We start from the raw sequence: 26,476 nt of genomic DNA, 5'->3' as shown, positions 1-26,476 counted from the left end.
GTGTTCGTTTTAATAGTTGTTCATCGATATTTGTACCTAGTTATGTGCTAGCAACCCGTTTAGGGTGACCTTTGCTTTTCGCTAAAAAGAGATGGGATAGGAGCCGGCGATCAGTTTAGCAGAAGAAAATGGATGATTATAAGCTTTTCGTTAAAGGGATAGATCACCCAACTCTTACTGTCTACTGTCTACACTGGGAGCTCTCGTGACATTTACCTGGAATGCTTTCTGTCTGAATAGTACTTTATGTTGGCCTTTAAGAGTTTAAAATATAGACTTGTTGTTTTGTTTTTTTCGGAATAATTTCTAAAGGCTTCAATACAAGATGGACATTACAGAGGAGTAGTATGGAAGCTAAGAAACACACTACGCTAGACGGGTGTTGTGAACCTCGAGTACAAAAAAGAGAGTCGCTGCCAGACCTGCTTCAGACTTGTTAGACTAGTGACAAGAGTTTGTCTCTAGGCCTGATCCCTAGAAAACTTTGACTGGTGATTTCATGGAATACACAATTAGCATGTCGTGCCGAGAGCGAACAGATCAATCTTCCTGTCCGGACCACGAACGGCTTGTTGCGACATCCATTATCGCAACGTTACGACATGTTTGCAACACATCCATCTCAAAAACCCTGGACCTCGATGTCCCCCGCAGGTGTCCAGTTACCAGCGTCCGTCCAAAAGTTTTTCCTGATTTATTTGAATATGAATCAGCGTTCTGGCTCACCGTCGCCAGCTGGAGGCCTGCCAGCTGACTGCAGCTCGCGGCGACTCTGTGTGAGAATCCAGCCAGAGAAACCAAACACGCCGGCAGCGCTGCACTGAGACGAAACTCTCTCTGCCTCTCTTTTTTGGAAAACAGAATCCCTTTTTTTTTCCACCTCAGTTGGTTTTTCGTGCCTAATTACAGAGTTGGATTAAAGCAGCAGGCATGACTCAAGAGCAGCCCCGGCTCCTGGAGATGAAGAGGAGCATAAATGACCCGTCCTTATTGATAATTACTGCAGTCACACGAGGATAAGCTTCTTATAATGATCTAGATGTTTGATCATCAGGCGTCGACTTGATTTCTATGATGGTAAACAAACTGTCAGAGTCAATTAATCATGGAGAGATTTCGGAACATGGAAATTTGCCTGGTGTCCGGAAGGTCCCGGTAAAAAAAAAAACTTGATTATTGATTTATTTTAAACAAAGGTACACTTATTTAGTAAGGTTTTTTTTTGTTCCGGTGATTCTCCACACCTACATGTTTTGGCTATTAATCTTTGCAGGAGCCAAGGTCTTAAGCATGCAATGTTTTATACACACTTTTTGGTAGTAAAACATGGTCCGTCAAGCTTAACATTACCAACTCATAACACATTATTAATACAAGTTGTTTTTTTATACTGTACAGTTAAATAAAGTGGATTTTTAATGGAAAGCTATTCTTGCTAACTTAGCAGTGCTAGCTGCAATATGAGGTAATAAATCTACCAAATAACTTTTTTATGAGGTAGAACTTCAAATGCACAAATATAATTGAAATGTTATAGTAAAAAGTGAAACAATAATTGAGATAATATTGATAAGAATTTAGGTGTAAGTTGGACTTCTTTTTTTTTTTTTCAAATGCTTTTAATGTAAATTTCTTACAGTAACTTATTTATATACAATAGTAGGTTTGAAAGGAGCAGTGGGAAGAACATATATTTAAACTTATTTTAAAAACAAAATACTTTTAAACAATACTTTTCTAAACAATTAACTGATGTTTTTGTAACTATCTTGTTTGATGTGTTTATGTCTTATTATTTAGGCCTTTGTGCTTCTTGTTAGTAATCTTGTTTTCGTCGTCGGGTTCCGAACAACACCTACACCATTAAGTCAGCGTTAAAATCCTACACTTTACCTAATCGCAGTCGTTGCGAAACACGTTCACGATTCGTAAATCAGCGACAAGTTCTCGATCACCGAAGTTTAATCTCCGCATCGACGTGTTTGCTGCTTTTATTGCCGTGTCTTTACAACACCGGCTCCTGCCGTGAAACACATGCGTCCATCCTCACACCAGTGAATACTCAAATATCCAACGAGAGGGATCGTTCCTTGGCAGCCTTTTTTTTCCCCGCTAATGAAAGCCATTCCCTCTCCTTTCTTTTCCGAAAGGGGAAGATGTGCCGTGGAAACACTAGATGAGCCGGAGGCCGCGAGGAGCTCTACATTACCGCCTCAACCTTGGTGGAGCAGAATTGAGCAATCAATGCCACATGCTTTTACACGGCGAACACATGCCGAGCGACGATCTATCACGAGCGACTGACAAGCCTTCGCTCCGTCCGGCAGTACCGGAGTTACTGCGTGTGAAACTGGAAAAGGGCGAAGAAACGAAAACCGGACGATCAAAAGCATGTGCTTGGAGATGTGCCACGCCGCCCGACGGTGCCAGGAAGGCGCGAGAGATGGCAGGGAAGTTTAAGACGAAGGGACGAGGAATTAAGAGTCGTAGGGACGTAAAAGTTTTAACGCCTCCAGCTGTTTTACAGCGTAATTTACTGGGGAGCAGGTGCAAGGCTCTTAAAGTCTCTCCTTACTAGTTAAATCACGGCAGAATGAACGCCCGAACAACGAGGCGCGCAGCAAGGCAGGATGCTTGGCCATCCTTGAATCACGGAGAAGGATGAGCCATCTTTAGTAAGCTGAAGCACAAACCCAGATTGAGTCAGGGCTGCCTGCGAGAGAGGGGTGGAGTGGAACCCCGGGTGTTGGGGGGAGGGTTTCACAGGTGCGGAGGCATAGCCTCGAGGGGATAGAATGGAGGGGGAGGAGGAGAGAGGGAACTGTTGCGCTGCTCAAACAAGTGTCGTGTCAAATAATCTTTCTGCACGCCTGCTGAGATGGTTTTTGTGACCGAATATTCAAATATTGCATCACTCTCACATGCAGAGTATGAGTTGGTGCCTGTAGAAGTAGGGATTTGTACCAACGCTTTTTACCAGACCCTCGGTGTCATTGTAAAGTTCTGAAGGAACTTGGGTAGGAATCCCAGAATGATGAAAAGGTGTCGCTCTTTGTCCCTTACTCTGATTTCCATTAATATTCCACTCACAGTCAGTCACTCGTCCTCCTCTTTGTCACTCCTGTACTTATCTTCATCACTCTTCTTTTTCTCAGTCCCTAATCCTGCCTTCTTTCACTTGCTCGTCTTCTTCTTATTCACCTACTTTTTCTGTTGCTTGTCTTCTCCTCATCTGTAGCCCTTCTCTCAGTTGTTTCTTTCTTTCTGTTGCTCGTCTTATTTTCAGTCACTTGTCCTCCTTTTTGTCGCTTGTCCTCTTCATTGTTTGTCCTTCTTTCAATCGCGTGTCTTTCTTTTTGTAAACTTTCCCTTTTTCCTGTCACTCGTCTTCTCCTCTTCTTACTTGTCCTCCTCTCCGTTGCCGCTCATCTCTTGTCCTTCTTTCCGTTCATACTTGTCCTTCTTTTTGTCGCTTGTCCTCTTCATTTCTTGTCCTTCTTTCCAATGCTTGTTTTTCTTTCTCTAGTGAACTGTCCTCCCTTCTTTCGCCTGTCTCCTTTCCTGTAACTTGTCCTCCTTTTTGTCGCTTGTCCTTCTTTCCGTTCATTCTTTTTATTTTTTCAGTAAACTGTCCTCCTTCTGTCGCCTGTCTCCTTTTCTGTAACTTATCCTCCTTTTTGTCGCTTGTCCTCTTCCTTTCTTGTCCTTTTATTCCAATCCTTATTTTTCTTTCTTCAGTAAACCGTCCTCCCTTCTGTCGCCTGTCTCCTTTCCTGTAAATTGTCCTCCTTTTGTCGCATGTCCTCTTCATATCTTATCATTCTTTCCAATGCTTGTTTTTCTTTCTTCAGTAAACTGTCCTCCCTTCTGTCGCTTATCTCCTTTCCTGTAAATTGTCCTCCTTCTGTCGCCTGTCTCTTTTCCTGTAAATTTCTTGTCCTTCTTTCAATCGCCTTTCTTTCTTTAGTCCACTGTCCTCTTCTTCTCAGTTACTTGTCGTCCTCTCTCTCACCCCTCATCTCTTGTCCTTCTTTCCGTTCTTTTTTCTGTAAACTGTCCTCCTTCTGTCGCCTGTCTCCTTTTTTGTAACTTTTCCTTCTTTTTGTCTCTTGTCCCCTTCATTTCTTGTCCTTTTTTTTTCCAATCCTTGTTTTTCTTTCTCTAGTGAACTGTCCTCCCTTCTGTCGCCTGTCCCCTTTTCCTTGAACTTGTCCTCCTTTTTGTCGCTTGTCCCCTTCATTTCTTGTCCTTTTTTTTCCAATCCTTGTTTTTCTTTCTCTAGTGAACTGTCCTCCCTTCTGTCGCCTGTCTCATTTCCTTGAACTTGTCCTCCTTTTTGTCGCTTGTCCTCTTCATTTCTTGTCCTTCTTTGTATCTCCTTTCTTTCTCAGTCCACTCACCTCTTCTTCTCAGTTACTTGTCCTCCTCTCCGTCACGATTCCTTCTCTCTGTTGCTCGTCAATCATCCAAGTCGTCTCCATCACTTGCTCCTCCTCACTCACTTCTCCAGCAAATCCCTGCCGAGGTTCTGATCAAGCAAATCCTCCGACTGTCCACCTGGCTTCACTCAGAGGTTCCTCTCGTAGGTGCGGAGAAGAAATGGACTGCAAGCAAGTAATTGAGATGAGAAAAGGTTGTGGTTATGGATATTTGTTCTACAGGTTAAATCTCTTGATATATGTGGCAGGACGTTTGGATGAAATATACCATCATAAATTCTTCTTTTTTTTTGCATCAACCGAGTCTGCCAAGACCCATAACAAAATACAATCTCGACGTTTCAACAAAAGCGAGGGACGGGCTCTCTCTCCGACTGCCCTCCTCCCTCCTCCAATCACGTCGGCCCCCTCGAGCACACATGTTAAATTAGCTCCTTTCAAAAGAAGAGAGAAGAAAACACGTCGGGGATATTGTATTTGCTCAGCAGAATTTAATATGAGTGAGCTGGAGGTGCTTTTCTTCGGGGCCGATTCCCTGGAGACGCATCCATCTCTGGTTGGGAGGACAAAAGAGGACACCCCCTCTCTCCGAAAAGTTCAGCCCATGTGTGCTTAAACACACAACCACGCACACACACACACCATCATGCACGCACATATCAACAGTTGCAAACACTCACACAGATGCACATATTCACACAAGAGCAATCCTCAGACAGAGACCGCCTTGTCTGACAACCAAAACAGACCTAGTCAAACAGAAGAAGGAGGCAGGGGAAGGGGGCTCGGGGGGTGGGGTGGTGTATTGAGAGGGACACTAAGAGGTGGAGATGGAGAGTAAATGGATTGTCTAAAGGAGAAGGGTGTTTTTTTGAAAGTAACAGGTTGGATAAACGGGTTCGAAAGGAGAGTGAGGAGCGGCGTCAACAACGTGACGAGTTTAGTCGCGAGATCGTCCTGTCAATCATCCGCGATCTAAGGGCTCCTTCAGCTCGACGACTCCAGCCTGTTAAACAAGTGTAGGAAGCGGTTCAGGGAATTGGGTAATTGCGTGTTGGTATAAAAACCCCGGCGTAATCGCTGAAGCAAAGCCCCTTTTTTTCGAGAGTCGCTGCCCGGCCCCGATGAGTTCATTTCCTCTTCCTGGTTGAAGGCAATGAGGGATAATAAGCTCTCGGCTCACTGGTCTCTGTGATGTGGTCGCAGCGACTAATATGGCGAATGGAAGGAGCGTCAACGAGACAGAGACCTGTCTGGCACCATCCTGATGGAGAAGAAGTGCATTGGAAACACGTGTCATGGTTGAAGGGGCCTCAAGACAGGACTCAATCCGGACCAAGAGAAGTGATTTATTTGGAACACGATCAGCCCTTGTTTGACCTCTCCTGCCTCCCGAATTAAATCATAAACAGATCCCCAGATATTCCTTCGAATGGTGCCGCTGCCCGGGTCACACTCTCCCCAGCCGGGGCGGCAGATACCCGTGACCAACCCGATTATACACTTACCCAATTACCCGCTGAGTCGGGGCAGGTGGGGCAAAGGACACAAACATGTACAGTAGATATTTTCGGGGGTCGTGGAGTGCACTTCGGGGAGAGTGAATGGATATTGGCAAGTTCAGACTTTCCAGCTGGCCCGGGCCCACGATTACAGGTGCCACTGTGGATCGGATCCCACCCCCACGTATCACTCCCTGGCTCCATGAGGCTTCACAACAGGTGCAGTAGGTTAGGCTGCAGGCCTGGACATGCGAGGAAACAGACTGTTATTGTGGGCCTTCCTTTCCATCATCTCCTCTCTTTTTCTTTTTTTTTCTTCAGCCCCAGGGAGCAATCGAGAGGTCCAACCTGAACGTGTAACCCGAGCGCAAACTCTGCTGTATTGTGCAAGCATGTCGTGGCGAGGGGGGGAGAAGTGGGGGGGGGGATATGTTGCACACAGAAATTATTAGAGTGTGGAAGCATGTGTGTGCGCATGGGCTTAATGTTGACAGTCGGGTTCTCGCTTGCACACACTTGATAGTTGTTCTGACTCACACTAATTCAGATATTTAAGGACACAATTAATGTGTCATGAACTAGAACTGGATAATTTATGGGGTTGTCTTCACTGATGTCCTAGATAAGTGTCAGTATTGATATTTAATGACATTGAAATCGAAAAAAAACAAAAAACTTTGTTCCGGGTCCAATTCCGATATTGCAGATTTTTTGGCCAATACGAATTCTTTGTGGCCAGAATATTAAACCCAAATGCAAATCCATTTTTTAATAAGTTGGGGGAAATGGACAGATGAGGCTTTTTTTAAAATATAAAATCTATCGGTATAATCGGGCTATTTGTCCACAGCTGATCTGAGGTTGCGTCGCCTGGGCAGCAGTTAAAGTAAAGAGGCCCAGACTTCTCTCTTCCCTTAAACATTCTGAAGTATTTCCAGGGCAACTATCGCGAGCATTGGGGTCTGTCTAGGCAAGTTCTTCTTGAGAAATCCTCAAGTACTATCGCGCTCATTGGGGTCTTCCCATAGGCTAACTCCTGATCGGACATTACCTCACCAGGAGGGGGCGTCCATGAGACATCCTGACAAGATCCCTCTTATACTGACCAGTGTCTCTTGATAGCAAGAGATGAGGTTTATTAGGTATAAACGGATATTAATCTTAGAAGAATCTGTAGTTTCCACCTCTATTGTGTTCATGAACTGGTCCACCTCTTGTGTTTCAATTTAAAGAGCAACCGGTCTCTCTCTCCACCGCTTTTTTTTTCTTCTTCTTCTTCTTCACGAAACTGTGCTTTTTTTTTTGGTTTTTTTTTTTCACAATGACAAATCCAGATGTGAGTCTTGGCCCAAACTTGAACGTCTTCAGCTGACACTGTTTTGGTCTCGGACCGAAACGCTGCCTCGGGGCGAGAGTTTTTTTTTTTCCCTCCCCCCCTTCTCTTCACCCGTTTACTCATCCCTCTTTTTTTTCTTTTGTGACTCTTGATACCGACTCGCTGCACCGTGTCACACCTCTCATCCGTGCTGAGATCTGGCCCCGGACCAGCTCTCGCTCTCCACCGTCCGGTCTCTCTGGCTTTTTTTTTTTTGGAACAAAACTTTTATTGGCCTGGTCTTAAATGTTCAGAGGGCATGTGGGAACTGGCTCCAGAGAGTCTGCCCCTATACCTACTTAGACTCTGGCTTTGGTGCTAATTCATCTTCTGTCTCTCACACGCAGCACCAGTCTGGGTAGAGTCACGAGACTCCTGTTTGGAGTTAGACGCCCCGAGTCGGAGCCAATAAAAGCACCCTTAGGTACAAGTGCTAATTTAGTGTTGTATAACCACACGACAGGATGGTCTGCAACGTATCACAACCTGAGTTGTACCTGCAGCTCACATCCTCGTCGTGATTCTTACATCATCTGCTTGAGAGGAAGTTTGTTCGGAGCGCCCCCTACAGCAGGGTTGTCCAGGGTGAAACACAGGGTTAGGGATGAAATAGCATTGATATGTAATGAATGGTCAAAAGCTTAAAATATGGCTTTCTTTCCTTGAGGTTAAACTAGCATTCGTATCTCCATACTTGATGTGTAAATAAAAGCTCTACGACTTCACTTCTCCTAAACACATAAAGTTGTTCTCCCATTTTTCATCCAATTGCCTTCCTGTCAATTTTCTCTACTGGGACATTTTGAGATAATTGTTGCCATCTAGTGGTAAGTTGTCATCGTTTAGCATCAAACGTGACCTATCAAAGCTAGTTGTGGTCAATTTACGATTTAAATTCAGTCACGACTTTAGGCAAGGGGACACCCTGGAAAGGTCTGCAATCTTGTCACACATCCAGAACACAAAGTCCCCACAGGAAAGATCCCGGATGAATCAAACTGTTATCCTCACAAATATGGTTGGAACGAGCAACAAAAGATGCGTTTACACCAAATGTTACATGTGGCATTTAAAGCGACTGGAAAGTAGGACTTCCATATTGTAGCACAGGGGCTGCCACTTTTTTGCAACTGCGAGCTACTCCAAGGGTTGCCATCAGTTTGGTACACATTTGTGAAATGACTTAATGTATATTATTATGGCTCATAAATTATATTTCTATGATAGTCATAGTATTGGTCATCCAATAAATACCAATGGGGCGACAAGAAAAGGAACAAAGAAAAAAAGGGCCCAAGGGCTACCCAGTGCCCGCCACCACTTTGGTGACCCCTGTTGAAACACAACTAGATTGTTTCTAGCAACATGATTCAGGAAGCATCTTGAGTGTCAAACACAAGTTGAAATATCTGAAATTTGATAACAAGTTGTACATTTTTAAAGTGATAGTTCTAAAATTTAGGGTTTGGGATCATTTTCAAAGTATTCTGTTCATTTTTCTGTTATAGGCAAAAATGTATGTCTTTGCTAATGTATCGACTAGCACTCATTTGTTGTCCAAAATGACACTTAAAAAGTTAAAATCATCCCTCCACACTGCACGTCTGTAACGCCCCTTTTGTTTTGAAGACTTAACATGTGAAATTGTTCTGCAAATCTTTCAACAAGTCTGTATATTTTAAGTTTTTTTTTTAACTATCGAAGCCCAGATTTTATGGCCCAATTCATCATTGAGATAAATTGAACTAAATATAAGTTAATAAAGTTCAAGTTCAAGTTAATCTGTTTGACACAGTTACTGCAGTTTAAATTTTGTATTTTTTTTTTCTCCATACTTTCACAATTGATGAAAATACAAGTCTGACCCAATGGTTTGCCATTTTTACTTCAGATAAACAACTGTTCTACCTGAGAGACCACAGTAACTCGTTTTATTGCAGGAAACAAAACACTTTTTAGTGGGTAACTTCAGTAGTTGGTTGATTCCAAACCCATAACACCCTTCTGTTTGATTTTTTTTTTCATGAATTGTGTCTAAATATTTAAGAAATAAAGTCAATATCCTTCTTTTTATCAATGTTGGGGAAAGAAGAAAAGTTGGCTACATGTAACATTTCATCATCAACTCCTTCACACCTCTCACCCATTGTTTGGAAGAGGTGTCATGTGACTCGATTCTAGTTAAATCTTGTTATCAAAAAAAAACCTCCGTAGAGCAGTAAATTAAGTGAAAACATCTTCTAAAGGAGTGAAACAGTAACTGTGTTTTCATGTCAAGTTTCATTATATCCAGTAACTTGAGGCTCGGCCCGTTGTTGCAGAGGGAGGTGAAGGTAAAGACGTTATATATCGGGTGTCAGACGATAAAAAAAAAACGACTTCTATTGCACTCGCATGATGAAAATCATTTCACTTAGGAGGCTTGAGTTTCACCTCAAGTAGGTTGTGACCTGAAAGAAACCCTGCTTCAGCTTCTCACAACTGTGCACTTCCTCCCTCTATCGGCGGAAGGTGTCATTGCAACCTGAAGCTTTTTAAAAGTATTTATTATTTAAGGTTAAAGTGAGATGGGGCTCGCAGGTGAGATGATGAAGACACGTCTGGAGGAGAACCTCATGTGACCCCGCTTCACGGAAAGGTCACCTGGTGTGTCGCATGTGTCCAGTCCTGTCTAGACTGAGAGCGAACCCCTTCCTCCTATTGTTTGTCAGGGGCTTGTGGTGAGAGAAAAACAGGAAGAGGAAGGAAAGCTGCGGAAGGAGAAACAATGTGTTTACCTCTCCAGCGCGTTTGTCTTCTCCCCCCATCTGATCTGGATCTCTATTGAGCTGCAGTTGTAATGCAAGTTTATTACTCACCGCCTGCAGTACCTGGTGGCTAACGCATGATGGCAGCAGCACATTGACGCAGACTCAAGACTGGTGGGAAACTTAACCCGAGTTCGAGCCAGATTTAGACTTTAGACTTTTTATTTGGAACTATTTAAAATAATAAAACAATAAAATCAATAGATATTAAAGCAGAGCTGAGGAGAAGCAAGACAAACCCACATGGAGTTAACATAAGAATTGAGTACAAACGAAAACTAAATAAAATAACAGAAAATACAAGTGTATTACTATGTCATGAGATAAAAGAAGAATGATGACAATGTAAAGCAATACAAATGCTTACATTGATAATACATGAAAATATCAGCAGTTAAATTATCTTTTAAGTTGTTGTTTTTTTACGTTTAAAAAAAGAATAACACTTTGCTAAATTTGAGAAACTGTTCCACAACTTGGTACCTCTAAATCTTATTTAGAATTCACTGTCAGGATTATTAATGTTGTTTAATTAAATTGAATGTATTAATTTTAATAATTGTATTATATTTCATTCATCTCTTTGTAGGTCATTAATATTGTTTCAGTTGTTATATTCTGTACTGCCACCACAACAAGTTCCTGAGCTGTGTTTACAACACTTTAACTGCTAATTCTGAGACAAATAATATTAAATGTACAAAAATAATGAAGAAAAAACCCCTGATATAAATGAACAGAAAATACAGAAAAATGTGACTGTATCTCATGAGCAATAAGGAAATAATGGGAATAAAAAGCAAGACAAATGCTTACATAGACAATCATTTCAGAGCAGCAAATAAATGATGTTTTAAGCTTTAAAAATAAAATTTCAAAGAAGTTTATGGAGATTAATGGTTTATAATAATTCCACATAACTGCAAATCTTAAGTGGTCTTATCTTTTAATGAAAAACACATATTAATGTCATAAAAACTTAGCCGGAGAATGGCTGTCTTCGTGGTAGTTCTGTTTTCTAGTGCTTATTCTGTGTGTTATCTTATTTGAACTAATGATTCTGTACTGACACCAGAAAAAAATATTATGTTGTGTTAACAACACTGGCAGTAAGTACAAAGCGGTTCTGGAGGACCAAACGTTAGTAAAGAGTGGAAGGTTCAGTCCAAGTGCAGATGTTAAGGGGCCCCTAAAAATCACACATTTTCCAGTCCTCACTCTGCCCAGATGGGGGCAGGACATTTAGGATCATTGTCTGTTGTCCACTTTTGCACATCGTAGACTTTCTCTGGTCTAATTTTGGGTTAAAGAGACAATAGACGGATTAAAATCGTTTGTCACGTGCAAGATTTCTCATTTTTATAGAGAGTCCTGGAGCAAAACCCTTTCATATGTTGTCAAATGAGTCCTTGGTCTTCCCCGTGGCCTCCTTCCCGTTGAATCCCTTATCTCTAAAGCATCCTGAGAAGGTGCACAGATAGTGGAAGACCTTCAATCAACCTTGACTGAAGCACTCCTCGCCTCACTCTTTCCAAAACACTTCAACTTTCTCACACTTTGTCTTACACAGAGAAAACGGCTAATAGCCCGACTGAAGTATTTTTACAGACAATACCCAGCACTCCCCTTCCACATTTGACCTCGGCCTACTCTCCGCCTGCCCGTGTGGAGGCGAGTAGGTACACGCCAGCGATGGTGATGATGTCAGCTCCTCGCTCACCTTCGCGAAGGTCAGAACGCTGGAGCATTTCTGGCATTCCAGCCTCCGACGCCCCGTCCTTCCTCCGGCAAAGACAGGGCCAAATCTCCGTCCCAGACATAACATTAAGCAGTGATCATTTTCCTCCGGCAAGGTGGTTGTTTCACCTCCGAGTTTGAGTAAGTGGCACTGTAATTATGTCAGAATTTACTGCTGAAACACCGGTTGTGACATTCCTCCGCCAGCTGGAGGTCTGCCTGTAAATCTGGCCACTTTACCTGGAGATCCAGAAGACGATGGCGGCGACGGCGGCGGCTGCACGCGGCCAAGTTTGCGAGGAGGAAGGGTGCAAGGTCTCATTAAGGTATTAGGAGTTGATGTGTTTTTATCTTGGGGTGTAATTTAGGCTAAAAGCGGCAACAACAAGCTAGAGAAGAGTTGAGCGTCAATTTCAGATGAACGACGAGCTGCTCGCAACTCTACGACCACTGAGGAAATGGTTCCCAACTGTACATGACAGTCGATCCCAGAGGGTTCCAAAAGAGAAAGTGCAGGACCCCCGTTTGAGGTAACCCAGGCGTTCCCCAATGATAGCATTGTCCTTAACATCTCTGTGAATCCACTTCACTGCTGTAGCCTTCAATTTAAAGGTTACTTACAGTGTTGGCAAGAACCTTACATTTATCGTAAACTGAGGAGCAATGTTGGAAAAAAGACCTACCAAAACATGCTTTCGGAATCTGAAGCTGCTTGGCTCGTTCATAATTGGGGCAAAGGATCATGGGTAGGCGATGAGATAACCTTGATAAATAGGCTACCGTATTTGCCGCACTATTAGGCGCACCTTCAATGAATGGCCTATTTAAGGAACTGTTTTCATAGATAGGACGCACCAGATTATAAGGCGCATAGAATAAAAGATACAGTCAAATGTTTGACTAGGGTTGCGTTATGCATCCACTAGCCAAAGCTGTGCTAAAGGGAATGTCAACAAAACAGTCAGATAAGGTCAAACTTCATTAAGCGTTCTGAAACTCTGTTCACTCCCAAGGTAACAATGTTAATAATAATAATGTCTATTTATATAGCGCCCTTCTAGACCAGGGTCACAAAGCGCTTTGACAGCCATTCACACATACTGATGGGAGTAGACCAAGTCTGCCATCAAGAGAAATCAGGGACACAATGACACAAGCTTGTCTGGAGCTGGGATTGAACCTGCAACCTTTTGGATTGCAGGCAACCTTCTGAGCTATGACGCCCCATGTTCAATTGACTGAGTGCGCAGCAGAGAAGTTGAGCGCGTGTATGACAGCTAGAGCGTGTGTATGACATGTTGAACGCACGTTTATGACTGGTTGAGCGCGCAGCAGAGTGATTTTGCCCCAACATTTTTGTGGGGTGTACAACAAGACACACTCGCTCAAAACGGTGGCAGTAATCTTACTCTGCATAGGCGTTCGCCATGAAGTGACGTGCGTCGTTAATCCCATCCCGTGATGACGCAATGACGTAATCCCGCCCAAGGCTTGTCGGCTCAGTCGGCGCAGAGTCATGAAAGTTTTTGTAAACAAGTCACCCACCAGGTAATGTTCATATTTAAGGCGCACTGACGTTTTAGAGAAATTTAAAGGCCTTATAGTGCGGAAAATACAGTATATGGAAAAATATCTCAACTGAATTTAGGTTTTTGTGCACATTCAGCCAATTTTGTAGACATTATCTCAAGGCTGTTCTACCTACTATTTTCAGTCAGGCCGACGTATTTGTACTTTTTAAATAAATGTAAAAACATTGTTAATTGGATGCCAAGATTCGCGTGTGAGATTCCCTCCCAACATTTAAAATTGGTTATTAGAGCTTCAAAGATTATCATTAATGACACCTTATAGAAAACACCAAATACTTTGTGGGTCACCCGTCCATCCCGCATGGATGAGTCCGATGGTAGGAACTCGTAATTGCTGCTGGCATCATCCATGGAAGCTGAGGATTAACAGCATGAACTTTAATTAAAATCTAATAAACCTGACCCACAGCAGGACCACTCAGGGAATCTCGACACAACCCCGGCCGGCTTCCCTGGTGAGTGTGAGGGAGGATTACAGCGAGCAGGTGTTGTGGAAATGAGAGGCTTCTTTATGGCTCCAATCCCCACTGAGGAATTTGTCATCATGGCGTAGATCTGCAGATTAAAAACTTCTGAGAGGTCCACTTAAGGTCCCGCCGGGGCTCGACGTGGGGTGAGCGGGTGTGCCACTTATGGTTGTCAAACAGGCTGGTGGCTGCTCGTCCTCTGGCCGGCGTGGAGAGCAGCCACCGGGTGGATGTTTTAGTGGTGACTGTTGCGAGGGTCTGTTCGCTGAGTCACGATGACTCAAAGTCAGTCACCAAATTAAAACAAGTGTTTGTTTCCTACATCTGAAAGAAGGCGGTTAGAGAAAGTGACCAAAAAAAGCAGAAAAAAACATAATTTGATTTTATTAACTTTATGAAACCAATGTCAAGTTTTGTAATATGTTGATAGTTAAGTATTCTGTACATCAGTCAATCAATCTTCAGTTATTATACTGATTCGTGGTCGGGGAGTATAGAGTATATATCCCTGAAGTTTCCTGGGTCTGCCTCAGGGCTTCCTCCCAGTAGAGACATTTCCCTGGTGAGCCATCTAAGCAGGCATAACTTGATCTAAAGGTCTCAGAGATGACCGAGCCCCCCCTTCATTTTCAGCTGCCCCTTGGTAAAACAAATTCCACCCGCTTTTATCCTAAAATCGAATTATTTAGATTTAGCTTTATAAAAAGTTTATTTTTCTTAGTTTTTAATGCAAAAATATCGTGTTTATTCTTTGTTGTATTTTAAAGTGGTGCTCCTCAACCATCATGGTGGGTCCCAGTACTGGTCCATAATTTTGGAAAAAAGCATTAGCATTAGCTTGGGATTTTGTCAAGTTAAAATTGACCTGTAATCTTGTGAAATTGTGCAAAAGACAAACTCTGTATCGAATCTTATTGCGATTAGTGACTCAGCGTACCAGTGAAATGTTTTTTTTCCCGATCACGCTATTTCATTTGACATATTTTGATCTGAAGGTTGGTCCGTGATATTTATGTTGACATTAAACCAGTGTATAGTGCAAAAAGCATTTGGGGACCCCTGAAGGTTGGATCTTTAAATGATCTTCCATCTTGTGATTTACTATTGATCCGTCGGCAAGTTATCTTACTACACTACAAAAAAAATCAATGATTGCCTTGAGTTTCGCTCCACTGGGAGTCTTTTTACAATACAATATTTGATACGAAGTTTAAAACACGACTCAAAGATGATCCAATCTAGCCATCAAGCTATGTTTCTCTTTTGTGTTAGCATGTTGGCTATAATTGGTGTATAAAGGTGATTTTAAGCAAACAATTCTCTACAATTAAGAGCCACAATTTGTACATTTTATGACAGAGGCTGTGGGCTGTTTGACATTCAATCAGGGGCTGGAAGCTGTTTTTTTTAGAAGACTCTGAGTTGAAGATACTTAGTACCACGAATGTGACATGAAGACGTGTGAGAGGAGATGATAGCACTTTGACAGGAAACGGAGAAGATATATAGCTAAAGTGCCTCAAAGAAAGAAGTAACAAACCGCCTTCCTTCATGTGGGTCACAGAAGCAGACCCCAGCTGTCATCGTAACAGCTGTATCTGCCATGATCTAAAGTCTTCTAACCAGGATCGTCCCTCTCAATCCTCTCAAATTCACCATAAACACAATAGTTGGCTTTTTTTTAACCCCGATCTTTTCGTGTCGTGTTTCGTTGTAAAAACGTCAGAATAAAAGACATCTGTCCTACTGCGTGAACGACAAACACTTCCACATTGAGGACTGGGAGGTCGTTCAAGGTCATTCGAATGCCTCACGCGATCATCTTTCTCCGGTTGTGACTCAAGACAACACGCACGGTTTCGCTCGCCCATTATTTATGACTCAGCCGTGACCGTGTCGTTTGATTTACGCGCCGACAAAGACGCGCCTCCCTCGGGCCCGGTTAAACCCACTGAACCCTGGTCCGGCTTCGACACTTCACTTGTGCGCCGCGATGTTGCTACTGCGGAGCCGGCCGAGGCCCCCCGAGCATGTCAAAACACATTATTACAGCCCCCGTGAGGAGAACGGCAACAGGTCTGGACCTCACAGAGTGAAAGAGAAAACAAAGAGTCGAGGGGAGGAGCCGAAGCTCGTACCTGTCACAGGATGTTGTTTACCGAAAACAGACCAGATTCAGATGCACATGTTTCAATAGTCATGTAAACAATAATATATCCCAGATTATGGTTGCGATTCATACTATTCCAGCAGTTTCTGAAAACAGATGACGGTCAACATTCGCTAAATGGAAGCAGCTGCTGTGCTGAGTTCACTCTGGGGGAGTGAGTTTAAGACAAGGACCTTTTGAGCAAGCTGTGAAGTTGCTTATAGAGTTATAAAGTGAGTCAAAAAACAATTATATTCTTTTAAGAATGCTGGGTAAATCATTCAGTTCAGGAATGTTTCTAGTCCTACTACTGCAGCTTAAAAAAAACACCAATGCTGTGTCTCAAATCACATACTAGCATACTAAAAGTTAGTATTTTTAGTGCGTAAGTGCGTCTCAATTCTTAGTATGCCGCCATCTTAGTGACGTTTTAAACGGATACCAGCTTAAATATCTCGCGATTATTTAGATTATCATATTTTTTCTTTATTTCTTTTTCCAAAGTTGCAATACGTGCTGCCAGCAGGTGTCGGCGTTCAAAAAGCTGGTTGAAACATCGTTAAATAGAAGTAGAAGAAGAAGCTGACATGTGATTTCCGGGTAGTGTGTAGCAGCAGTGTTTGATTTGAGACATACTATCTGTGGAGAATTTGCGTACTAGTTAGTACGTACACTAAACTGATGCATACTAACTTCTAGCATACTAAGAGTAGTATGCGATTTGAGACACAGCACAGGACAAATATGTCGAATAATTCAAATTAATCATATTTCAGACTGAAGTACTCTGGGTCCATATGGCGAATACTGCCAGGAAAGTAGTGGAGAAAGTAGTGGAAGTACTTGTGATATTTACCCAGAGTATTTCCTGTTTGTGTAGCATGTTAGCCTCTAAAATGGATTTTACAGAAGAGCACCACGGAGGTATTTGACAAATATGTGGAATAGTTCAAATTAATCATATTTCAGACTGAAGTACTCTGGGTAAATATGGCGAACGCTTCCAGTAAATTAGTGGAGAAAGTAGTGGAAGTGCTTGTGATATTTACCCGGAGTATTTCCTGTTTGTGTAGCATGTTAGCCCTTAAGATGTTTGTTACAGAAGAGCACCACGGAGGTATTTGGATGTTTTTAAATGTGTAATTTTGGAAGGAAACTTAGCGCCAGTCGCAACATTTTTACCTATAACTTTAAAAACATTATAATCCCAACCCTTAGTCGACATAAGGGTGAGTAGAAAGTGAGTGAAGTTGGGTGAACTTTCCTTTTTAAACTTGACTCTGAAGAGTGTCAACAGGTCCAAGCTACATGACCGACACGTGCCGATGCTTGAGGATCACATCTTGAGCACGTTCTTAAGATTGTTAATCAGGTGTTTTACTCCCTGTCCACTCGACAGACCCTCCGTCGTCGCACGCGACACTCCACATGTAGCCGAGCCACTCGTGCTGCCGCCTTCCAGCCGTCACTCATCGCGAGAGACACCTTCTCCACTGCGTTCTGACACCTCCACACCAGCCGGGTGTAAATTATCTCCACGGTCGCGGCGACATTGAACGACGGGTTCGTGCATTTCACGTTAAGGTCGTACCGCGTTCATCGCTTGAGTCAGTCCGACTGAATCTCACACCGTTTATTGACCGAGGAGCGGCTCATCATTACCGTGCACACGCTAGAATTGTCCAGGCCCTGCGAATGACCTTCAGTGCCCGACCTCTTACCTTTTCGTGTTCTGGTCTTAAAAACTCCCATGCTGAGGCAGAGCACCCACCAGTGGAGAACAATGACGTCGAACTTCGTTGTGTGGTGACATTTGCTGCGGACACAGACACTTTTATAAAGCTTCTGTAGAGTGAAAAAACGGCAACTCTCTGAGTCCGACTCTTGTGGTTGTGGGACACAATTTGCTCCCCTTGTCACGCATAAATAAAGCTTTAGGACTCAATGTGTTTTCCTGATTCCACATGGTAAGTATGTAAGTAATTTATATTTTTAGAGCGCTTTTCCAGACCAGGGTCACAAAGCGCTAAAACAATCAAAACAATACTCAAAGAAAATATGCTAAAAGGTCAAGATAACACCGAGACAAACGCAGGAGTCTCAGAAAATCAAGTAAAATCCTGCATGAAAGTGTCTCAAGATGTTTCTTGAAGGAGTCAGTAGATCCATCAAGAGGAAAATTGTTCCAAATCTTAGGAGCAACAGCCTGGAAGGATTTCTCTCCTCTGGTCCTGAACCGTGTGCGAGGAACCATCAGTAGATTCTGATCCACAGACCTCAGAGCCCGAGCTGGGGTGTAAGGCTGGATCAGATCACTGATGTAAGGAGGAGCCTGGCCATGATTAGCTCTGAAAGTAAGAACCAGAATTTTAAAGTTGATCCTGAAAGAAACTGGAAGCCAGTGAAGAGTTTTAAGGATCGGAAAAATGTGAGTTCTTCTACTTGAGCGGGTCAGAATTCTCGCTGCAGAGTTCTGAATCAACTACAGTAGTCAATAGTCCAAACAAGAAGACACAAACGCAAGGATTAGAAGCTCCAGATGCTGTGACAACATTTTCCTAATGGTCAAAGACCTTCGTTATCAGAGGGGACCGGCTTACTCTCGGCATAAATATTCACAGGCCGACTTTAAGATTAAAAACAGTTTAAAAGAAATGTTAAGGAGTTTTTTTTTACTTATTTCCAGTAGTAAACAGGTTTCTTTTTTTAGTTAACTTGACCGTAACAAGCGTCCTGATGGCTCAACAGTAACAAGGGTACTTCAGAGAAAATACCATCTTCCAGAGAGAGTAATAATCCATGGAACATAAATTATATGAGTTATAGTTAAAACTTCAAACTTCACTCATTTTCTACTCACCCTCATGTTGACTAAGGGTTGGGATTATTTTCAGAGTATTCTGTTCCTTTGTAGAGTCATAGAAAAAAAAAGTATTTTAATTTTAACGTAGCGACCGGAGCTCAGTGTTATTCATTCTTATCTTCGTCCAAAAACACATTTAAAAACATCCAAATATATCTCTGGTGCTCGTCTGTAACGTCCCTTTTGAATTGAAACCTCGACATAAGGAAGTTTTGTTGGCACCACAATGCCTTTAAAAAAAGGCTGGAAACAGTCTAATTTTGGTTACAATGGAAAAGGTTAATTTGTCTTCCGCTCCACCTGGGAATGTTTTGGTGTCGTCCCAGTAGACAAAGAAGACATCTCTAGAAAAACGTCTGGTCCTCTTTGCTCCGGCTGCATATGTGAATCTACTATTTTTGGTCTTTCTTGCTAGTTAAACAGCTGTTTGTGTGAACCTCTGAAGCGACTCAGAAGGGGAACTTTCCAAACTTCTGGTTAACAAATGCTAATAAAAAATGTTGTTTACTCAAATGCTTAATTGGGTCTGTTTACTAGCACATAAATTCTGTTGATTGATCTGTTGACGCTGTTTTGGGCCACACACAGCATAATTGGCACATCTAAAAGTCCATCGAAGTACTGTTCAGCGACTGAAACTGTCATCACACACATCCACAAACCCACAGCTAATGTTTCACAATCATTTTCCACCTCGTCATTGGTCTGTTGTTGTGGAGATGGGGAGCTTTATTTATTTGCTCATTTTTAATATAGAACAGGTCACGACATTAAAAGGAGACTTTTTTACTATGGCATTCTGGTAAATGTCAGGCAACAGGAAAGAGGGAGGGTGTCAACAGGGCATCAAAGAAAAGAAAGGAAAACCATGACGTTGACGAGCGTCACTGACATTTAGATCTGGTCCGTCTTCAGCCAGAAACTATGAATGAATACAAACAAATCCAAAAATCCTGTTGCAAATCCAACATATCTTTTGTTAGCGAAAGTGACTCCAATATTAGCAACCTCTGGGTCAACTTGAATACGCCTTGTCTGCATGAAAACGCATAATTTCCCCTGCCATTTTCCAAAAAGTAATTACGTCGTGATTTTGGTAGAAAATCTGAGCTCAGACTATGACATCAATGTAGTACTCATGCCGACGTGTGCTCACAAAAACATAGTAGAAGACACATATGCTAAGAAGGTGGCGGACTGTTTACAAACCACAGATGACAAAAGAAAAAACTCTAATTTCGTGACTTCATAATACACTAAACAACCAGTTCAATAAAGTCAAGTGTTAGCATTATGGTCACACATGAAGTTGTTGTTGGCTCATGGCAAAGTCGAACCCAAGCTGCGGTGGTATGGAATTCTATATAGCTAAGGATTTAGGAAGATCCAGGTTACCTAGTTCTGAGGGCTATAGTACTAGCAAAAACAACGTGAAATTGTACCAAAAATTGATCATCCGTTCATTGGTCCGTTATCAGCATTTTGGGAAAATATGTTTTGCTAACAGACCAACTGAAAAAATGTGACCACTTTTTTTAACGGAGGTAAACCACGCAAAGGTAGACGAAAAATCGACATTTGAGATTTGGAATCATGTCAGTGAAAATACTCCGATATTGGAGAGGCCATTTTTCAAATATATCCTCTCTTCAGTTATTGTAAAAACCCACGACAGTGTCTTGGTCTGACCCACAAATAGTAGTCCTAGGTAATGAAACTGCATGAAAACAAGGACAAGAAACGAGAAAACGCACTTCTTTAGTTGTGACCAAATGCCTTCTCAACGTCTGTTGATCTTCATGCTGACAAGTAGGTCAATCTCCAGGGGGTTCTAAAGGTAGTGAAAAAGTCAAAGGGTCAGAGGAAGCACCTTAATCTTATAGGAGTATAAAATAGTTTGGGCGTCTCTTGTTTTCCTTCAGACCTTTCAGAGTATCTTCTTTTTTCTTCTCCCTCTTTGCAGGATTCTTCAAATGATCTTTGTCGGCCCCTTTAATTTACATGTCACGACCAAAGATTAACACGTTTTCACCTCCTCCACGTGTGGAACGTTACGAGCCGTACATGCATTAGCAGAACTAACTGCCGAGCAACACCTTCTATGGAAAAAAAAACGTACGACCTGATTGAGTCCCGTGTCCAGGTAAATAGGTCAGCGCTGTCGTAGTTCATGACAGCTGAGGCCCTTTTTTTTTTTTTTAAGGCCCTGGCCTGATGTGTCGAGGGCCGGCGGTTGCCAGCGAAGGGGAGGGCTCGGGTCGGACCGGAGCACAATCGGCGAGTTGTGTTCGGAGCTTTGATTATGCGAGCAGTGGGCCTGATGTTGTGTTTGTGTTGGAGCGCGGGGATCCTGGCAGATGGTGCAAATGAAGGAGATTGTGTTGTTGACATTGAAACTAAAGGCGTCCAGAAAAGACATCTGAGCGTTGTTTTCACCGGGAAAACAGCGAGTTCCTCGGGAGCAGGTGGAGAAGAAGTCCTGGAGAAGATGAGGCGTGTAATTTTAAGGACAGACGTGCAAACAAAGAGTCTAAACACGGCCACATCTGAAGCAGATGGGTGTAAATGGATATCTCTGCGTGTCTGGCAAAACTAACAAAAATCAAAGCGCTCCAGTAGAAACCATCAATTAGACAAAGGTAAACAGGAAAGATGAGTAACGCCGCACCTTTACTTTTGGTTTGAAGCTGAAATAGCCTTCATATAAACCAGTGTTATATTACTATCTTAGTTTGATATCACCACGACAGCATCCTGAAAAGATTCACAGTACACTGAGAAAACAGTGAGATGAACAAGGGTGTATGAAGCGAAAACTCAATCTGTAATCTTCTTTTGATTTCCACTTGTGATCACAAGATCACAGATCTGCTGAATAGAGTGACTAAACTAGACGTAGGTAAAGTGCAGAACAAGGGCCACATGTGGCCATTTATTTTGTGGGGTATGGCGTCGAAAGTAAAGCGACAACACTGGTGAGGTAACATTTTTTTTTGGAAAAGTATTACAGCCATTTTAAAATAAATATATATATATTGTTTTTACATGAAATATGTTTAAATTTTGCTACCTTTGGTCACTCTAAATGAAAAATAAAAATAAATGACATTTGTGTCTTTTCCACTCATTTTCCCTGTAGTTATTTAAAATATTGAGATTAATAATCTGTCAATTAAACTCATGAAATGAGATATGTTAATAAACTACTTTATTAAAATTGTATTTATAATGTCAGGATTACATTTCCTGTTTAATTTTTGCCAAGTTACTTGACAATGTAGGATGGAAGAATTATTTTCCTCCCAGAATTCCCCTTTATTACACTGCTGGGAAAACTCTGTCAATGAGTTACAAAAGATTGTTTCAAACTTTTAAAAAAAATGTATAATCTGAAACAGATTTACAAACTCCTGAAAGTTCATGAAAGTGATTCACACAGTTTCGAAACAAATTTCTAAACGTACAAAAAGATTTGTAGAAACTTTCATTTTTTTATTTTATTTTTCCATTTTTTTCTCCATGGGTTTATATTTGATTCCCAAACCACTGTAGCAAAGAGTTTGAACAACTTCTTCTTCTCTGTGTTTTGTGAAAGAAGTTCATCACTTCTTAAAGGAATGATATATTTCAGTGACTCATTTGGAGGCAGATTTCCTTTAAAACGACTTAAAACGCCGCTTTTAAAACGGCTTAAAAAGGGTGGAATAGGAAAAGATGAGTGTGGGAAAAATAAGAGAGCATTGTTGTCTAGGAGGGACTGGAGTTGAACCCATGGTCCTCCATATAGTGAGAAACCAGTGACTGGAGAAGTTTGTCTCCTGATGACCTCAATGTGACAGAAAACAATGATAGCTTACTGATGTGAAACAGAAGTCAAAAGAAAAGTTTAGTTTCGCTTGTTCTCTCTCTGCCTCCCGGGTGTGTGTGTGCGCGAGTGTGAGACCACACACAAACACACACACATAAACACACCATCAATCCATCCACCGACCAACAACATAAGCATATAAACACGGCGTCGAACAAACATCAGGTGACCTTTCACCGTGCCAGCGCCACCTGCGCACACAATCCCACGCCTACGAACACAAGCTCGCAGGGCTGGTCGGATGTGATTGCGAGACCCCCGCAGCTGTTGTTGTTGTTGTTTACTCTGCGGCGAAAAACAATGCTCTTGTTGAGACAATAATTCAGTGAAATGAAGACAACTTCTGGCAGCAGCTGTGGTGATGCATCTTCTTGCAATTAGTTTGTTTTCTTGCTCCGTTTTTTGATTTGAGACGTTTGGGAATCAGCCAGTGTTGCAACTGTGGCTGTTTTTGTTGATGTGACTCCGACAGAGCAGGTTAAAACGCAGATGATGTTTTTCGACCGAAACGATCCTGTCTTTCTTTTCCGAGGAAGTGAAAGTGAAGGTGAGTGCGAGCGGCAACAACAACATGTTTAATCAAATGTTTTGACCCCACGAGTCACACTTGAGAGGGTTTGGATGGATGGATTAATAGATGGCCTAAGGGAGGTAAGGAGGGAATGATGGATGGGTTGAAGGTACGTATGGATTGATGTTCTTAAAGGAAGGAAGAAGCTACCAAGACATGACGTGCAGGGGTTGCACGTGCCGGCCAGATGTCCGAGAGTTTTGAGGCGAGGACAGGAGTGCGACAGGGGTGTCGACGTTTCTGTTCCTCCTGTTCATCGACCGGATCATGAAGACCACCACAACAGGCAGGGACGACGGGATACAGTGGACCCGGCTCCTCTCAGAACAACCACAGCCAGATGCAGAACAAGACCTCACTCTGCAGGTGCAGGACTCAAGATCAACCTGAAGAAGACAGATTTGATGACGGTAAACACCACTGCCCAAACTCCAGTCACAGTTGGTGGAGAGTCCATCAGAGAAGTCGAGTATCTTCATCTACATGGGAAGTAGTGATGGACAGGCAGGGGGGCATGGACCAAGACGACAAGTCAAGGACTGGCAAACCATATCTGCATGGTCACTAAGCTGCAGATCTCCAACTCAAACGTCAAGTCTGTGTTGCTGTACGGAGCCGAGAAGGTCCAGAAGTTCCTAAACACCCGCCTCAGGCGTATCTTCAACATCAGATGGCCTTGAGAAGATCAGCGATGAAAAGCTGTGGAGGAAAGCGGGACAGGAGCCAGTCGACCAACGGATCCGACGGAGGTAGTGCTGCTGGATCGGACACACCCTCAGAAGAACCAGCATCACACGCCAGGAACCTGCAGGGGAACCTAAGAGAGGAACACCAAAGAACAGCTGGAGGTGCGACACGGAGGTAGAACTAAGAGAATGACACCACCGGGCCAGAAGCCACAGTAAGTAAGTAAGAAAGTTAAAGGAGGTAAGGAAGAAAGGGTGGGTGTTTGGGTTAAAGGATTAGAAAGATGGAAAGATGGGTTAAAGGAAAAATGGATGACAGGGTTAAAGAACAATGATTGATGGTTTGAAGGAAAGAAAACAATTATGAATGGATGGGTCAAAGGAGAGAAAATGATGGATGGGTTAAAGTAAAGAATGGAGGACGAGTAGATGGTTTAAGAAAAAAAGATGGATGGGTTAATGGAAAGAAGTGTGGATCGTTGGGTGGATGGAAAGATGGTTTAAGGCAGAGAATGATAGATGGGTTAAAGGAAAACATATATTGTTGGTTGAGGTAAAGGAAGTATAGACGGATTTGTTAATAAGCAAACGGGTTGAATAAGGAACGATAGATCGTTGAAAGTAAAGGATAGTTTGAAGGATGGATGAAAGGATTGTCAGCTTAAAGAGAGCAAAGGAAGATTGATAGATGGTAAGATTGAAGAAAGGTGGATGGATAGATGGGTTAAAAGAAAAAAGAATTATAGATGGATGGAAGGAGGGATGGATAAATAAATAGATGGATGGATGAAGGGATGTGTGGCTTAAAAGAGAGGAAGGTGGAGAGATGGAAAGAACAAAGAAGGTGGATGATAGATCGGATGGAAGGAGGGATGGATAAATAAATAAATGGATTAAATAAGGATGGATGAAGGGATGTGTGGCTTAAAATAGAGGAAGGAAGATGGATAGATGGAAAGAACAAAGATGGGTGGATGATAGATGGGTTAAAGGAAAGAAGAATAATAGATGGATGGGTTGAAGGATGGAAGGAGGGATGGATAAATAAATAGATGGATGAATGAAAGGATGTGTGGCTTGAAAGAGAGGAAGGAAGATGGAGAGATGGAAAGAACTTATTAGAAGGGATGGATTTAAAGAAAAGAAAAAGGGATGCATGGATCGAATGATTTATTGGAAGAAAGGATGGATGGATGGATAGTTAAATAAAAAGATTGCTTAAAGGAAGAAGAATGTATATAAATTGATGGATGGACGTTTGGCTTCAACGAAGAAAGGATGGAGAGATGTTTTGTAAAATGAAAAGATGGACAAACAAAAGTCTTAATGAAAGAATGAAGACAATAATAACAAGATTCATCAACAATAATCATTTAAAAATGACTGTATTTACTCTTCATTGCGCAACACATGGAGCTGCTGCGGGTTGAACCCGCCCTTCCTCTCCTCGCCCTGTGATTGGTCAGCCGTCTGCAGGGGTGTGGGGGGGCGACGCTACTTTCTATATGACTGCGAGTCAATGTGGTCCTTCAGTGAGTCGCTGACAGCAGCGCAGCTGGACCTCAACCCCCCTGTCACTCAAAAACCCCTTTTGGATCTAAAAACCCGGGACAGAAGTTCTGATCAACTTTCTAACGGATCCATGAGGCTCGTGCGCTGACAGGAAACATGTTCTCCAAGTGTTCCTTGATCCTGCTCGGCGTCTGGTTCCTGCTCAGGACCCTCTCCGCCCACGACTGCTCGCCCTGCGCCCAGAGGACCTGCCCGGGCGAGACCCCGCTCGGACGACCCTGCGAGGGCGGCCGGACTCTGGCCCGCGACCCGTGCGGGTGCTGCCCCCGGTGCACGCGGCTGGAGTGGGAGACGTGCGGGGGGCGGCAGTGGACGCACGGGTACTGCGCCCTGGGGCTCACCTGCGCGGCCGTCAACGCGACCGCGGCCGCGATCGTGCCCGAGATCGGGGTGTGTAAAGGTGGGTCACATGCTGGAGACTTTGACCGAGAGTTTTGTTTTGAGAACACGTGTCTCCAGGAGATGCTCTGCTCCGAGTCTCACTAGAGATGTCATCACTTTGATTGAATTTATTATCTGAAAAGCAATTTTCATTTAAAATGTTATTAAATGAGTATTTATTAAGCATTTGATGCTCCAACCAATATTTGTGCTTCAATGATCATAACATTTATTATGAATTTAATTAAAAACCAGTACATTTATGTTAAAAAATAGAAGAGTTGACAACATTAAATACATTCTGAAGGGTTTCAAACTCCAGGCTTGAGGTGCCAGATGTGGCCAGAAGTTCAAACTTGATGCTGTTTTTAAACCACTCAAAAAAAAATTTAAACTTATATAAATATAAGTGCGGCCCTTCCATCGAGCAAATATTTCGAAATTTCAATTAGTCTGGAAATAAAGTT

General features: G+C 42.6%; 1 protein-coding gene across 2 annotated transcripts in view; it reads left to right on the top strand.

Moving 5' to 3' along the window:
- The window catches only part of LOC148060597 (cysteine-rich motor neuron 1 protein), a 63,969-nt gene that overhangs the window by 395 nt on the left and 37,098 nt on the right, over window positions 1-26,476 (top strand). Inside the window, exon 1 of one of the 2 annotated variants that reach the window (XM_087779884.1) lies at window positions 25,601-26,028. The exons of the other annotated variant lie outside the window; for it this stretch is intronic. Within the exon in view, the coding sequence (XP_087636010.1) occupies window positions 25,725-26,028 (304 nt within the window). The 5' untranslated portion in view covers window positions 25,601-25,724. Of the gene's footprint in view, window positions 1-25,600; window positions 26,029-26,476 lie in introns of those variants that run through there. 2 annotated transcript variants of the gene reach the window in all.

Source organism: Callionymus lyra, chromosome 18, assembly GCF_982586985.1.
Source record: "Callionymus lyra chromosome 18, fCalLyr1.hap1.1, whole genome shotgun sequence".
Classification (NCBI taxonomy): Eukaryota; Metazoa; Chordata; class Actinopteri; order Syngnathiformes; family Callionymidae; genus Callionymus; species Callionymus lyra.
Note: the sequence above shows the minus strand (reverse complement) of the source record. Positions and strands in the feature narration are given on the sequence as shown.